Raw genomic sequence first — 13,916 nt, forward strand, 5'->3', positions numbered from 1 at the left:
TCTTTGTTATTTCTTAATTTGCAGTTGCGTTGCCCGTGCCGCCGCCCTCCTCCCCTGCGAGTCCGCCGGCCAAGATCTCCTTCCCCTGCGCGCGCCGCCGCCAACCTCGTCCCGCGCCCTCCAAGCCCGCGACCTCCGCCACCTCCCGAGGCGTGCCCGGCGCCGCCGGCCCCCTCCGAGCCCCGATCCAATCGTCCACTGAGGAATCCCCTCCTCGCTCCGTCTGCTCCTCCCGCGCCGCCACCATCTCGCGGGGCCCTGCCGCCGAGTGCTCCCGACGCTCGATGAGGGCACGGATGGATCAGGCCCAAGCCCGCCGCCCTCTCTTTCTCATTTGAGGACGACGCTGCAGCCCCGGAGGCCCTGGCTGCTTCCTCGCGTCACCGCTACCCCAGGCGAAGAGACGCCCTGTGCGCCTACCCTCGCACCCGTGACGACAGCGTCGTGCGCGGTGCTGAACCGGAGAAGACCGCCAAGCACCGACGCTGGAAGGTACCCATCTACACCCCACCCACCCACCCCAACCCGTATCAGATAGTTGGTAATCTCGAGTTGGTAATTGCTTAGTAAAATAATTACTTTTGGTGAAACCCGTCATCATACTCCCTCTGGCTACGAATTTGCATTCCTTGTTGGGATGTGTAGTCTGAAACTATTGTTTGGTAGTACTTGTAGTTCATAGTAAAACAATTATACTCGGAGGAGATGTGACTCAGACAGTAATTGCTTGGTTCTGGTCATTGGAATACGTCAAGCGCTACAGGTTTGTTTCAAGAGTTTTGAACCTAAGGATATCTGACTCAAGACTGAAATTGTTGATATTACTGATTGTTATTGTAATTGTGGAGCCTATAAGTGTGATGCCCATGAGTTTTAATAAATACTTTCCAAGGAATTTATAACAAATGCAATCTTAAAGCTTTGGGTGCTGTTCAATTTCAGAAATCGGTTTCCTATGAATGAAATTGTTAGCAGTATTGCGATTATTGGCCAATAATGGTTGGTTCTTTGTTTAAGGTTTTTGTAACTTTATGGTCTCATGAGTGAAATCACGGACCAACTCCCTTTTGTGAAATCAGTAGTGTTACAAAAGTCTTTTCTTCGTTGTTGGTTCTTATGGATAACATTAGTGTTGTAATGCCCTCAAAATTACTTACCTTGCCCAAATTTATCTCGTCGATACCTTCCTTCATTATTCGCTCAGATTAATTGACACCTTTCTTGTTTTCAATGCAATGTATAATTATTGCAGAGTAGATAATGACATGATTTCGGCTAAGCTATACCAGATTTAGTTGTCACTAAATTATGCTTTCTTCTGTCTCAAAATGGCAAAAGCTAAAGGGAAGGTACAGTTTAAATATCCAACCCGCTAATGGGGACAAGTAATATTCTATGCTCACTATTTCGAGTTTCCTTTTCACTGAAAGCTGCAAGTCAAGTTCTTACCAGCTGCAGTGGTATCGATGTTAATTACTTTTAAGTTCTAGGAGCTCACCAAATGTTGTTTTCCAAGTCCGAGGCTGCAATTGATCAAAAATATTTGTCAGGTTTATTTTTTTCAGTGCCAACATATAGCAGGAAAATTATTATTCGGTTTTCAATGGAACCGTTTCTTAGGGTAAGATTTTTCTCTGTAGCTTTATGTAGTCCTGTAAATGTAATTCTCATGTAAAGTCTGTTGAGTTAACCGTTTAAGATAGGTCTAACACATGTGGCTTTCGTAAGCATTACTATCTTAATCCTTTAGGATGCAACTTTTGATGAATGGCCTTCTTTCATGGATTAGTTGATAGGCATTACTATCACTAACACATGTGGCTTATGTATGCATTACTATCTTAAATCTTTAGAACTATCCTTTACAGTCCAGGCTGAAGCTAGATTCAATTCTTTGGCTTAGAATCAAACTTTCTTTACACCAAAAGCTCATAACTGCTGTGTGTCAGATAAAACTTGATGAGACTTGCTTGTGAAACCTGATTATGTACATCAAGCGTGAACTATATTTACACGTTAAGGAACTTTTGTGCATTTAGCAGAGAGCAGGTCATGAGCAAGGAAAAGTCCACACTGAACAAGCTCCAGTGGAACTTTACAGTTCTGACGGTGTATATGTTCATCATTTTTAGAAAAACAGGGACCCTTCCCCAGCTCCATTTTATTGAAAATGAAACCAACCGACAGAGTTCAGTGCCAAATTTATATGTTCATCATTCGATACATGAACGCTGCAATGGGTGACAAGGAGGTAACACAGTGACCCATTCTCCGTAACCGTGCCCCTGATTTCACTCATTGACATGTAACGTGATTTCACTTATTGAGATGTAACGTGCGATTCATTGATGTGTGCAACACAGCTGGAGAACATGGCATTCTTCTATGATGTGCTTACGCTGGTTCAGTACTCGACGTGAGTCCATCGTGGAGTGATACCATGAAGCACCGCACGGGCTTAGCTGAGTTACAATTGTTGTACATATTCTTCCTCTTTTTTTGCACAAATGTACATATTCTTCATGACTTATTAATCTTGCTCAGTGAGAGACCTGATTATTTGCATCTGAGCTGAACCACACTCTAAATTATGATGCTCACATGCTACTTTGATCATGTCATCTACTTTCTGAAATCTTGTTATTTACATTAAACCCGAACCAATCTTTATATTGTGTTTATCACATGCTATGGTGATCAGATTATTGCTTCCTACTTAATGTGCAGGATAATTGAACACGGTAAGGCATTCAAAGTGAAACCTTTTATTTTAGTACTTCCGTCTAAATACCTTATATTCTGTCATATCATTTACATTCCGCTAAAAATCTTTTTAAGTTTATGCTTTTACATAGCATAGAAATGAGAATTTTGTTTCTGAAGTCCACATATCAGTGTACATTATTTGGCATATATTCTCATACTGACTTTTCTTATGTTGATGTAAATGTTACCTGTGCATTCAAATTTTCTTGCAAGACAAACTGTTTAAACTTCTTGACAATTCTGGAAATATGTATATGTCATCAAAGGGTTTGCAATCAAGCGAAATCAAATAGTGGCAGTATTTGTGCAAGCACTCACTAACCACCACCAGTTCTGCTATTTTGGTTATCATTAACTTTGTATGCGGGAAAATTTGATTTTTCGATTTCACTGATTTCGTTCATTATTGTATTAAATTTAGCTTTTCCACTCGAATAAAATTGAAGAATATAGCCACTTCAATGTTTCTCCATAACAGTTTATCTGGCATCTCGAGTCTATGGTAAAAATACATGTCACTCTTTGCGAGAGTTCTCTGTTCTGGAATACTTCCATACAATTACCTTTTACTTGTTCTGGAATACTTCCATGCGATTACCTTTTACTTATCTTCTTTAGCCTCAAGTAGGGTGCTAGCACGTCGTTACAGAAAGTGTCAAAGAACCACATGGTTGCTAGAATGCATTTTTTCTTTTGCCTAAACCGTTTGCTAGGGGTATTTGTTTGTTAATTTAGACTGTCATGATTTTTTTTTATTCCCTGGTTTGTAGCTAACATAATCTCAGCAATAGGACAATTCGGGAGCACCTTTGTGATAACATAACCGTTTCATTGTGTGCCACCAGGACAGAGGAGGGCGACTAAAAATCGCCAATGGCATGGAGCTGCTTGCAGGAGCTGCTTGTTGTGCTCTGATGGCTGAACAGAGTTCGGTTCTGTTTTTTTCCTTCACCATGTCTGGAATAGAGACACAAGGCGTTGATGGGTTGTGCACCGAGCCTTTGTATTGATTATTGAAGCATCTGTTGACGAACTGGGAGTCTGTTCTCAAACCAATATGAGCTTTTTTTTGACCGGAAAATCAATATGACCTTGTGCTGGGAGTCTATTCATTTTATATTTTATATCTCTTTGAACTATTTGACCGGAAAATCAATATGAACTTTCTGTGGCGAAAGATACGTACTGAAATTTTATGGGAGACTGGATTCCTTATTCCCTAAGTGTTAACCTATAGTCTTTCAGCACTCCCAAAATTGAAGCTAAGCAGTTCACTTCAATAAATTACAACGGCTTTCTGCTCTTGGGGACAGTAATTTGAAGATTAGCTATATGACCTTGGATGATTACCCGAAATATCTCATCATGTTTCAAGTCATATCTCAGCTTATTTTATACTACCTCATTCCAAAGTACTTGCCCTTTCAAAATCAGTGTTCATCAAACCTTTTATTTTTCACTATCAATTAAAATACATTGTTATCAGTTATGAACATTGACAACTTCAACTTGATACTATTAATCTTTCCTGAAATTAACTTCTATAATGTCTTATTGTTTGTTTAAATCAATGTATATTTAAACAAAATGGTGGTCTTGAGATGATGTCAATGGTCCCAATGACATACTTTAAGAGAGTGTTAAGATTTCGTATGAAAGCACGAACAAAAGTAATATTTTCTCTGTTCCTATATTAAGTGACTCAAAATTGTTCAAATATGTGTGTATATATATATCCAAAAAACGTTTAGATACATGTAATATTTCATCACTTATGGGACGGAAGAAGTGCTTGATTATTCTTTATATTCCGTAGCAGCGCACGGTCACCTTACTGATTCTAGTTTATCCTCGTGTATGGTGGCCAATGGGTAGCCAAGTTGCTCACCAACTTGACTTGCCCTGGTCGCGATATTTGTTATGCATGATTGGATCCGTGGTTGGTCATCGTCCGCCCATGCAAACAAAAGTCTTCTCGTACGAACGAGGCGCCTTTATCTCCATATCGTCAACTAACAAACAGGGGACGAATGATGGTCTTTAGCCTTGATTTGTGGCAATTAATCGCGCGCGCGTGCAACCTAGCTAGAGACACCTCACCTCTGCACGAGCAACAAAACGATGGGCAACCAACTGCCCAGGAGTGATTAATTTACGAAACCAACGTGTTAGCTGAAATTGCTAATTTGCGGCGGGTCCGAATTCTGTCTACTCTCGCTGCCGGGCGCCATTTCGCCTTTTATTTTTACCCATCTCGCGCTTCTCCGTGTTTTTATATATCCACGCTACCATGGCTGAGCATTGCATGAAGTATTGAAGTACATCCACGCCATGTTCATGATGTGGAAACTTCGTACTTGGACATTGTCTCCGTTCAAAAAAAGATAAAAAGGTTGGGAAACTTCGTAATGGTTCTTTTCATATTGTGTGCCATGCACGTTCACACGTGACTTTCCCCTTTCTTACTATTAGTACAGTGCCCGTGCGTTACCACGGCCTCTTAAACATATGCACACAAAAAATTTACGTTCATTGAAATGACAATAAGATAATTTGACATTCAGTCGAATTTAACGGAACAATTGCTTTTGTTATGAATCCATAATTGTCATATGCCTGAACGTGAGAATTCTGAGTCACTGAGTGTATTACTGACTTATCGTTGATTTTTTCTAAGGGTGCAAAGGCCGCTAGCGGAGGAGGCGGACGAGCACGCAGCGACAGCGGACGGCACCTGGCCCCGAGTGATGAGAGGAGGGTATTGGCGTGGCAGGCGGCGAAGCGGATGCGGGAGTTTCAGCACGGGCACGAGCAGCTGTGAGGGAGGCGGCGCAGGGAACAAGGGAGGAGGAGGCAGCGGTGGTTGCCGGAGAAGGCGGCAGCGGCAGGCGAGACGGAGGTGGAGGAGGCCATGGGTGGCGCTCTAGATTCGGGTGGCCGGTGGTTGAACGGCGGCGGTGAAGCGCAGGAGGTCGGTGCGGATGAGGGGACGGACGGCTGCGAGGCGTTGGGGCGGAGGTGAGCGCCCGGCCGTAGAAGGTGGAGCAGCATCGTGGCAACCAGAGCGCCGCCGCAGCTACTAGGCCGGCAGATGAAGAGAGAGAGCACAGGGAGAGGGGGGGGGCAAACTTGCAGAAAAACCCAGATCCGTGGAACGGCGGGACAACGTCTTGGGTCCCAACCCAGAAGGAGGCAGGGCGAGATGCGGGTCGCGGATGAGTCAGGGAGAGATCCATGGAAGAAGACGAAAAATTGCAATTTAGCCGAAACCTTGAAAAACAAACCCAGTTCCGTCCTTCATTTGGACGGTGGATTGAATTAACAAAAACTTGAAGGACCAAATTGCAAAATTCAGGGACGTACGATGACGAAGGAAGTGTTCCTTTCTTTATTATTTGGGTAGATAATAACCTTATACTCCTTATCAGTATTACACGGTCTTTTGGTCCTAGATCGTGTTACTACGTAATCTAACTGCTCTATGCTGAAATTCACCTAGTACAGATGGCGCTGACAGCAAAAATTCCAAAATAGCGGACGTGTTGTTTATACTGATCTGGTGTCAACTGGTCAGCATGATTGAAATGTCGACTGATATATATGACCACTGACCAATATGGTTGTAGTATTGGTCGATACTCTGTATTAGCACTTCAACGGGTAGTTCAAACCAGAGTATGGTTGGTCAGGTATTGCCGATTGCTTTTATCTATCTATTCATGATAATCCAACCAAAGGTAACATATGACGACTGAACTAGGCTTAGGCATCGCTTAAATGTGGTGTGCTAAACTTATTTTTAAATTTCAGTGAAAAAATAGACACGAAAGTAGTAAAACGTTGGTTAGCCAAACGAAAAATAGCCAAAAATTGATCAGAAAAACTGGATTATCATTAATCCATTTCAATGACAAACACAACTTTATCTGTTATCGACGGTACTTATCGCTATTGTCTAAAGTACTTCTCAACTCTTATTCCCGAGTGGCAAACACCTCAAGTCGTTGAGAAGACAAAATATTTTTGTGCTCTCCACGTTGGTGATACTATTTAGTACTTCCTCCGTCCCATAATATGAGGCACGCACGCGTCTCGAGATCACAAATTTAACTATAAAAAATAAAATATTTTTTATAAAAATCATATCATTAGATTCGTAGTGCAAACAAACTTTTTAATGGTATATTTTTTACGTAATATAAATTATATTTTGTTAGTTAAATTGAAAATCTTGGGACACATGGATGCCTCATATTATGGGACGGAGGAAGTAATGTTGTATAGTGGTTATTAATTTGTTTTATATATTGTAGTTCATGCTTGCATAAACTAAAAAACGTGAACATTTAAATGAAATTCGAAAATTTGTGACTAAAAGACAAATATGTACTAGCGCTGAAAATACATATCTCTTGAACATGAAGGATGATCTCTTGAGTATGAAAGGGCATTCTTTGCAAATCTTAATGGAACCAACATGACTTGTTGCTTATCAATAGTAGGATAAAATAGTGTGGCCTTGACATGCTGTTAATTAGAAAAAAAAACTGTGTTGAAACAAAATAAAAATGGCACAAGAGCCCGCACTAGGCCGACAAATTAGCAAGGGAAACCACAGATAAATATCACCGAAACAGCCGACGCGGCAACCAAATTTTGTCAATGAAAAAAACACGCTGCCTCATGAGAAGCGCACCGTGCCCTTCACCGAGCAAACTAGGTCCACGAACCCGCTTAGAGAGCGGTAAAATACCCTGATAGGTAAAGGCACTACATGACAACACCACAGGCACCACCATCACCAAAGGAGGGAGAGAGAAAACCCGATGTGAGAATATCAGGGTTGATCCATCCCGCCATTGAAGGAGGTGAAAACGCCCTCCAGAATATCGGGGTAGTTTCAACATTCCAAAGATCCATGCAATCTGAGACCGCCATCTCGGCATTTAGCTACTCCATCATTCCCCTCGCAATCATCTGACACCACCTTGAGTCTGTCATCCTGACTTTCATCGCACACATTGAAGCTATGATGCCGCACACAACAGATATCGCACAACCAAACTGTATTGGTAAAAATCCCGCACAGGAGATTTAGGACATATCTCGCGGCTCCAAGTCCATGACACCACCGCATGCGATGGTGCATCTATGCAAGGGAGCAATACTACAGGAGGGGAAAGGATGCATATGCAGACCATCAAACATTGGCAGAGACAGCTGCATCTGTCGAGCATCACGTCCGACTGCCCGCCCCTACCACAGGCCATAGCCATAATGGCTTGTGCCAGTATTATCAACCTTCCAAGTATGACTAAAGTTATAGTAAAATATATTAATATCTACCCTCTCTGGTTCATAATAAGTGTCTCAGGTTTAGTACGGAGTACAATTTTGTACTAAATCTGAAACACTTGTCATGGATGGAAGAGAGTAGCATGCCATGCCAATACACCATGGTTTTTTTTATAATGCATTTAGTGATTTTGATTTACAACGGTGTTGATATTTTTCTATAAAATTGATTAAATTTTTAAAATTTAATTTCATACAAAAATTTATAACCGAGGGAGGATCTCGTGTGTGTTCCCGTGTCCTACGTCTCCTATCCTCCGAAATGAAAGCAAAGGGAAAGGAAGCAAAACGCGTATTAGCTGGGCGGCTGCTGCGGGCCTGCGGCAGAAAGAGAGTGTGTGAGAGAGTCCACCTCTGGTGCCTTCTGCTTCCTTCCTTCCCTCCTCCTCTTCCCCCTTCCCCTCCAAAAACCCAATTAAAAACAGCACCTTTCCTGCCCTTTCCCCCATCATCCCTCGATCCCCTCGCCAGAAGATCCGATCCCGAGCGAGCCCCGTATCCCCCCGATCGTTCTCCGTTCCAGGCGCACTCTATACTGGGAATACTCTCTTGTGGCGTACGGCGGAGGGAGGAAAGGAAATGTTGTCCCTGTGATTGATGCGACGGCTTCTTGGCTGGGGGGGTGGGGCGCCGCTGGATATGAGCTGCTTCTCGTGCTTCGATTCCCCCGCGGACGAGCAACTGAACCCCAAGGTAGGTGGTAGTAGATATGGAGGTTCGTCCGTGGCCGCGGCGTCCTATGGTGGTGGCGTTGGCGGCGGCCGGCAGGGGGAGATGAGCTACCCGGAGCTGCACCAGCCCATGGCTGCGCCGCGCATCGAGAAGCTCTCCTCAGGTTCGTTCACTAGATCCGGTAGTTGTTGGCGGGATCGGAATCGGATCCGTAGAGGGGTAGATGGATTTGTACCCCTGGAGGACTATATTCCTATCTACGCGTTCTTGATCTGATTTGGCAGCACTGTTGTTCTTGGTAAGTCGTACTTGCCGAATTAGCGATGCAACTGTAGGATTATCTATGCGTGTCGACATAGCGCAAGTAAGTGCGAAATTTTGACAAAACTGCTTCAGAAAGATTTGAAGAGAAAACAATGAAGAAAGATGAACTATCGTTTAGTTGTTAGATAGGTACTTGGGTTTGTCCTGCATCAGAATCAGATTATTGGATCACTGGGAAATGAACTACGATATAGCGAGTCTGCACTAGGTCACTGCATTTGATTACAATAACAATTTTGTATTTGGATAAACCTACTGGTTAGCTCGGTTTTTCTTACCTTTGTTCAACATTTGCAGGGGCTGGACATGCCAGGGTGAAAGGCAATGCGATAGCACGAGAGGCTTCAGTGCCGAAGGATGCTAATGGGAATGTCATCTCGGCACAGACTTTCACCTTCCGAGAGCTGGCAACAGCGACGAGGAATTTTAGGCAGGAGTGCTTTCTTGGAGAAGGGGGATTTGGGCGTGTTTACAAGGGCCGTATGGAGAGCACAGGCCAGGTAACTTGCTTTTGGCAAATTCAAGCTTGTCTTTCCTTGCCTTCTGCTGTACAGAATCAATATGGCAGTTAAATTAACTGTTGTAACATAGATATCCTTTATTTTAGTTTACAACATAAAATTGAAAATTGTTGACACAACTCGTGGGTGCTGACATCGAAATACTATTTATTGTGTAGTAGTAGGAGTCGTAGACCTCGTGTCCGTTGTCTTTTGCTAGTTTGTTGAAAGAACTGATCAAGCAATTGGTGTCATGTTATTTGCATTAGATGCCATACTTTGAAAACTCAGAGAAACGGTATGTGTTTAAAACTAATTATCAAAGTGCTGGATCATTGCTGCAGGTTGTTGCTATAAAGCAACTTAATAGGGACGGGCTTCAAGGAAATAGAGAATTTCTTGTGGAAGTTCTCATGCTTAGTTTGCTGCACCACCAAAACCTTGTTAGTTTGATTGGTTATTGTGCGGATGGAGATCAGCGCCTTCTTGTTTATGAATATATGCCCTTCGGATCATTGGAAGATCATTTGCATGGTAAGACTGTTGTTTTCATTTCCTGTATCGGAACTGTTTGCATAGGACCGCCACTGTCAATTATTTCTGCCTATATTTCTATGTCAGTATCTGAATACATGGCCTAGTGTCTGTCTGTCTCTCATGATAGCGTATGAACAAATTGTCTATCTTTAGTTCTGTCTCTGGTCCAGTCTATGTAGTCTTTATTTAGTTTCATCTATGTACATGATTCTTTCTTTTCATCCTGCCAAATGTTTATTGTAGCGTGATGTTGGATCATTTCTTAGCCGATCAAATACCGTCATTTGCATTACCCTTTTGCCCTACTGAATTTTGGATCTTTCAAGGCCTTCCTGTGAGGCATGACAGCATACTGTGCACTCTTTGCCCAGATGTCACGTTTGTATCACAGTTTCTTATTCATCTGCCTAGTGATCTATTGGGTGTGTTACTGTTGTATATATACGCTTTTTAGATACACCATCATTTGAGACATGCTTGTTGCCTACCTTGTCCAGTGAAGATGAATAAAGATGTCCATGCAATTAAGTTGGTTTTACGTCTACTAAAGTTTAGTTTACATGTATAGTTCTGTGAAAAATGATTTGACTATGCAACAATTAGCATTCTAGCGAGCTTACTCGCAAATATTTGACCTATGAGTTAATGTTACGAATTTGATTGGTAGATTTTAACGTTAACTTGTGTGTATTATAGCTCTCATGGTTGTGATAGCTCGATCTTCAACTTTCTTCCTTCAAGGGGGATATGTGTGATAGTCCTATTAATAGTAACCTGAATTCACTTCAATGAATTGCTGGGTTGTTCTTTTGACCTGAGTTTTATACACGATGTAGATCTACCTATCGACAAGGAGGCGTTAGATTGGAGCTCAAGGATGAAAATTGCGGCAGGGGCTGCTAAAGGGCTGGAGTATCTCCATGACAAAGCTAATCCACCAGTTATTTATAGAGACTTCAAGTCATCAAACATCCTCTTGGATGAGAGTTTCCATCCAAAGCTGTCTGACTTTGGCCTTGCAAAGTTGGGTCCTGTTGGTGACAAATCGCATGTCTCTACACGTGTAATGGGAACATATGGCTATTGTGCTCCAGAATATGCTATGACAGGACAATTGACAGTTAAATCCGATGTGTATAGCTTTGGAGTTGTCTTACTTGAGTTGATTACTGGGCGGAGGGCCATCGATAGCACCCGGCCTCATGGGGAACAAAATCTTGTGTCATGGGTAAGCTACTTCTCTGATTATCTCGAAATGCAACTTATTTATTTGGCTATATGCTTTCTCCTAGTTATCCGACATGTGTTAGTGTGCTGTATTTTATAAGAACCGAATTTTTTTTGTGTCCGTTAAATTGCTTTTAAAATTAATGACATTGGTGCTTGGCTAAGAGTTTACAAACTGAAGTTGCAAAATTCATATCCTTTATGTTCTGATAGTCACTGTCTAAGAGCACATGGCTATCAGAGAGAATGTCAGCTATATATGCTTGCCCGGTTGTAGTCTCTCTTTTTTGTGAGGATATATGTCTGATTTATTCTGATATGTTAGAGCAGAATGAGCCTGAGCTCACACTGTTTCAAATTTGCAGGCACGACCTCTTTTTAATGACAGAAGAAAGCTCCCTAAAATGGCTGACCCGAGACTGGAAGGCCGATATCCCATGCGTGGTCTTTACCAAGCACTTGCGGTGGCTTCGATGTGCATTCAATCAGAGGCTGCATCCCGTCCACTTATTGCGGATGTTGTGACCGCCCTTTCCTACTTGGCTTCTCAATCATATGACCCTAATGCGCCTCATGCTTCAAGAAAGCCTGGTGGTGATCAGCGAAGCAAGACTGGCGAAAACGGCAGGGTGGTCTCCAGGAACGATGAAGCTGGCAGCTCTGGCCACAAGTCACCAGGCAAGGACAGGGAGGATTCCCCGAATGGGCTTCCAGGTATCGTGAATAAGGATCTCGAGAGGGAGCGGATGGTAGCGGAGGCGAAGAGATGGGGTGACCGGGAACGGATGGTGGCGGAGGCGAAGATGTGGGGTGACAGGGAACGGATGGTGGCAGAGGCAAAGATGTGGGGTGAGAATTGGCGGGAGAAGAAGCACGCCGACACAAACGGGCAGGGGAGCCTGGATTCTCCAACCAGAAATGGCTAGGGGCATTCTTCGAAGTTTCCATCCATCCATCCATGCATGCCCTGTTTTTATTTCCTACACTATTTTCTTCAGTTGGAGGGGAGGGGAGGGTGGTTAGATGTACATTTGTAGAGAGAAAGAGAGGAAACGGGGATCTGTATTGGATAGTGAATGCATGCGGTTGTACTTGTAAATTCTCAGAAATTTTGTGAGTGAAAAAAAAAGACACTTTTGAGTTCCAGTGCTGTCCCCCCTCGTTTGATGATGTTCTGGTTCTCGTTTTGATCAAAGGTGAATTGCTTAAGATTCAGAGCCCAGGCACGCTCTGTTGTTGGTGACTGGAGCCGAACCAAAGCTCGGAGCCATCCACCGCGTTTACGTGGAGAACATCTTTTACGGTGCTTTGTTATTGAGCTAGCCTGGACGACCATGCCCATGTTGGGGAGTAGAGTGGTTACAGGCACGGTGCTGGTGCTTTACACACACACACACAAGAAAGAGACCTGGAAACTTCGCTTGGTCGGGGACGGGCCGGTGAAACAGGTGTGTTGGCCGCGACGAGCTGATGATGACGCCTGTAATTGTAAACGCAATGTGCGCGCCGCTGGGTTTCGGCCCGGAAACTGCAAGCATCGAACGCTTTGGACCCGGTCGATTCAACCCTGTTACGCGTGCGGCAGACTTGACGCGTTTTCGGCACGGACGCACGCACGCACGCCAAGTTTGCTGTGGGGGCTCAACGGAGTTTCTTTCTTTGCTGACGATGCATTCCATTTTCCAAATTTCCGTCCCCGAAGGAAGAGGAAGAGGAACAGCAGCAAAGAAACGTGCGCGTCGCTGCTACCCGTGTCTCTCGCTCGCGTGTCTCTCTGGCCGGGCCTGTCGCCCGGCAAAGATGGCAACGGCACACAGGAGGCAAGGAACGGATGATTCCAACCAAACCAATACGTTGTTCTGTCGTCTCTGTGCTTAAAATTAATTCCCGGACGCAAGGCAAGCCCTCCTCCTGACATAAGCGTTCGTGTACTGGTTAAGGCCGCCGTCGTTTCGAACGGAGACGGCAGATGTATGGAATCATAACACGCACGCACGCAGCAGGTGTTCATTCATTCCATTTGTTGCATGCTTTCTTCCTCGTGTATTCTGCCACTTGTCTTCAGTTTCAGGAAGCATGCATACGTTGCGTGCAGAGATACGCGCACGCGTCCGTCTTTTGGAATCGAGCTCGATCGCTGGCTCGTCTCACGTACGTATACGTCTCCTCGCCTTGTTGGTCCACTTGCCCTGCACCGGGCCTGGTATGCGGTATTGCGGGTTTGCACGGGCGGCTTTGATGTGGACTCGGTAATCGATCCCCACCAGAGCCGTGGCTGGACTACGGCTTTTCTCCCAAACCGGACCAAACCGTATCTACCGTTTTACGCAGAACAAGTTTTCCGTAAACGGCCGAAGCGCACTCTTTCTGCACTGCAGGCGCGCGGCGGCCGGAGGCGCGCTTCTCCTCGATTGCGCAACATCGTGCTTTTTTTTTGTAGCTGTGCACTTGTGCTGCCCCCGAAGGCCCGACTTGAGCCGCGCGATAGTCTCTTCGAAATCAGACCATGCCACCATGGACATAATGCTTTTCTAG

At 44.1% G+C, this 13,916-nt stretch overlaps 1 protein-coding gene and 1 long non-coding RNA gene across 2 annotated transcripts; both read left to right on the forward strand.

The window, feature by feature from the left end:
• Positions 1 to 506: 506 nt before the first annotated feature.
• LOC104583769 lies at positions 507 to 3,957 on the forward strand. Its single transcript, XR_002964694.1, has 2 exons — positions 507 to 2,251; positions 2,364 to 3,957. It is a non-coding gene; the product is annotated as an uncharacterized LOC104583769 (long non-coding RNA).
• Positions 3,958 to 8,431: 4,474 nt separating this feature from the next.
• LOC100831873 (serine/threonine-protein kinase PBS1) lies at positions 8,432 to 12,527 on the forward strand. Its single transcript, XM_003574981.4, has 5 exons — positions 8,432 to 8,956; positions 9,415 to 9,617; positions 9,962 to 10,151; positions 10,991 to 11,382; positions 11,747 to 12,527. The coding sequence occupies exons 1-5, from the start codon at positions 8,719 to 8,721 to the stop codon at positions 12,305 to 12,307; spliced, it is 1,584 nt and encodes a 527-aa protein (XP_003575029.2). The 5' UTR covers positions 8,432 to 8,718; the 3' UTR covers positions 12,308 to 12,527.
• Positions 12,528 to 13,916: the final 1,389 nt, after the last annotated feature.

The sequence above is a fragment of the Brachypodium distachyon genome, chromosome 3 (assembly GCF_000005505.3).
Source record: "Brachypodium distachyon strain Bd21 chromosome 3, Brachypodium_distachyon_v3.0, whole genome shotgun sequence".
NCBI classification, from domain to species: domain Eukaryota; kingdom Viridiplantae; phylum Streptophyta; class Magnoliopsida; order Poales; family Poaceae; genus Brachypodium; species Brachypodium distachyon.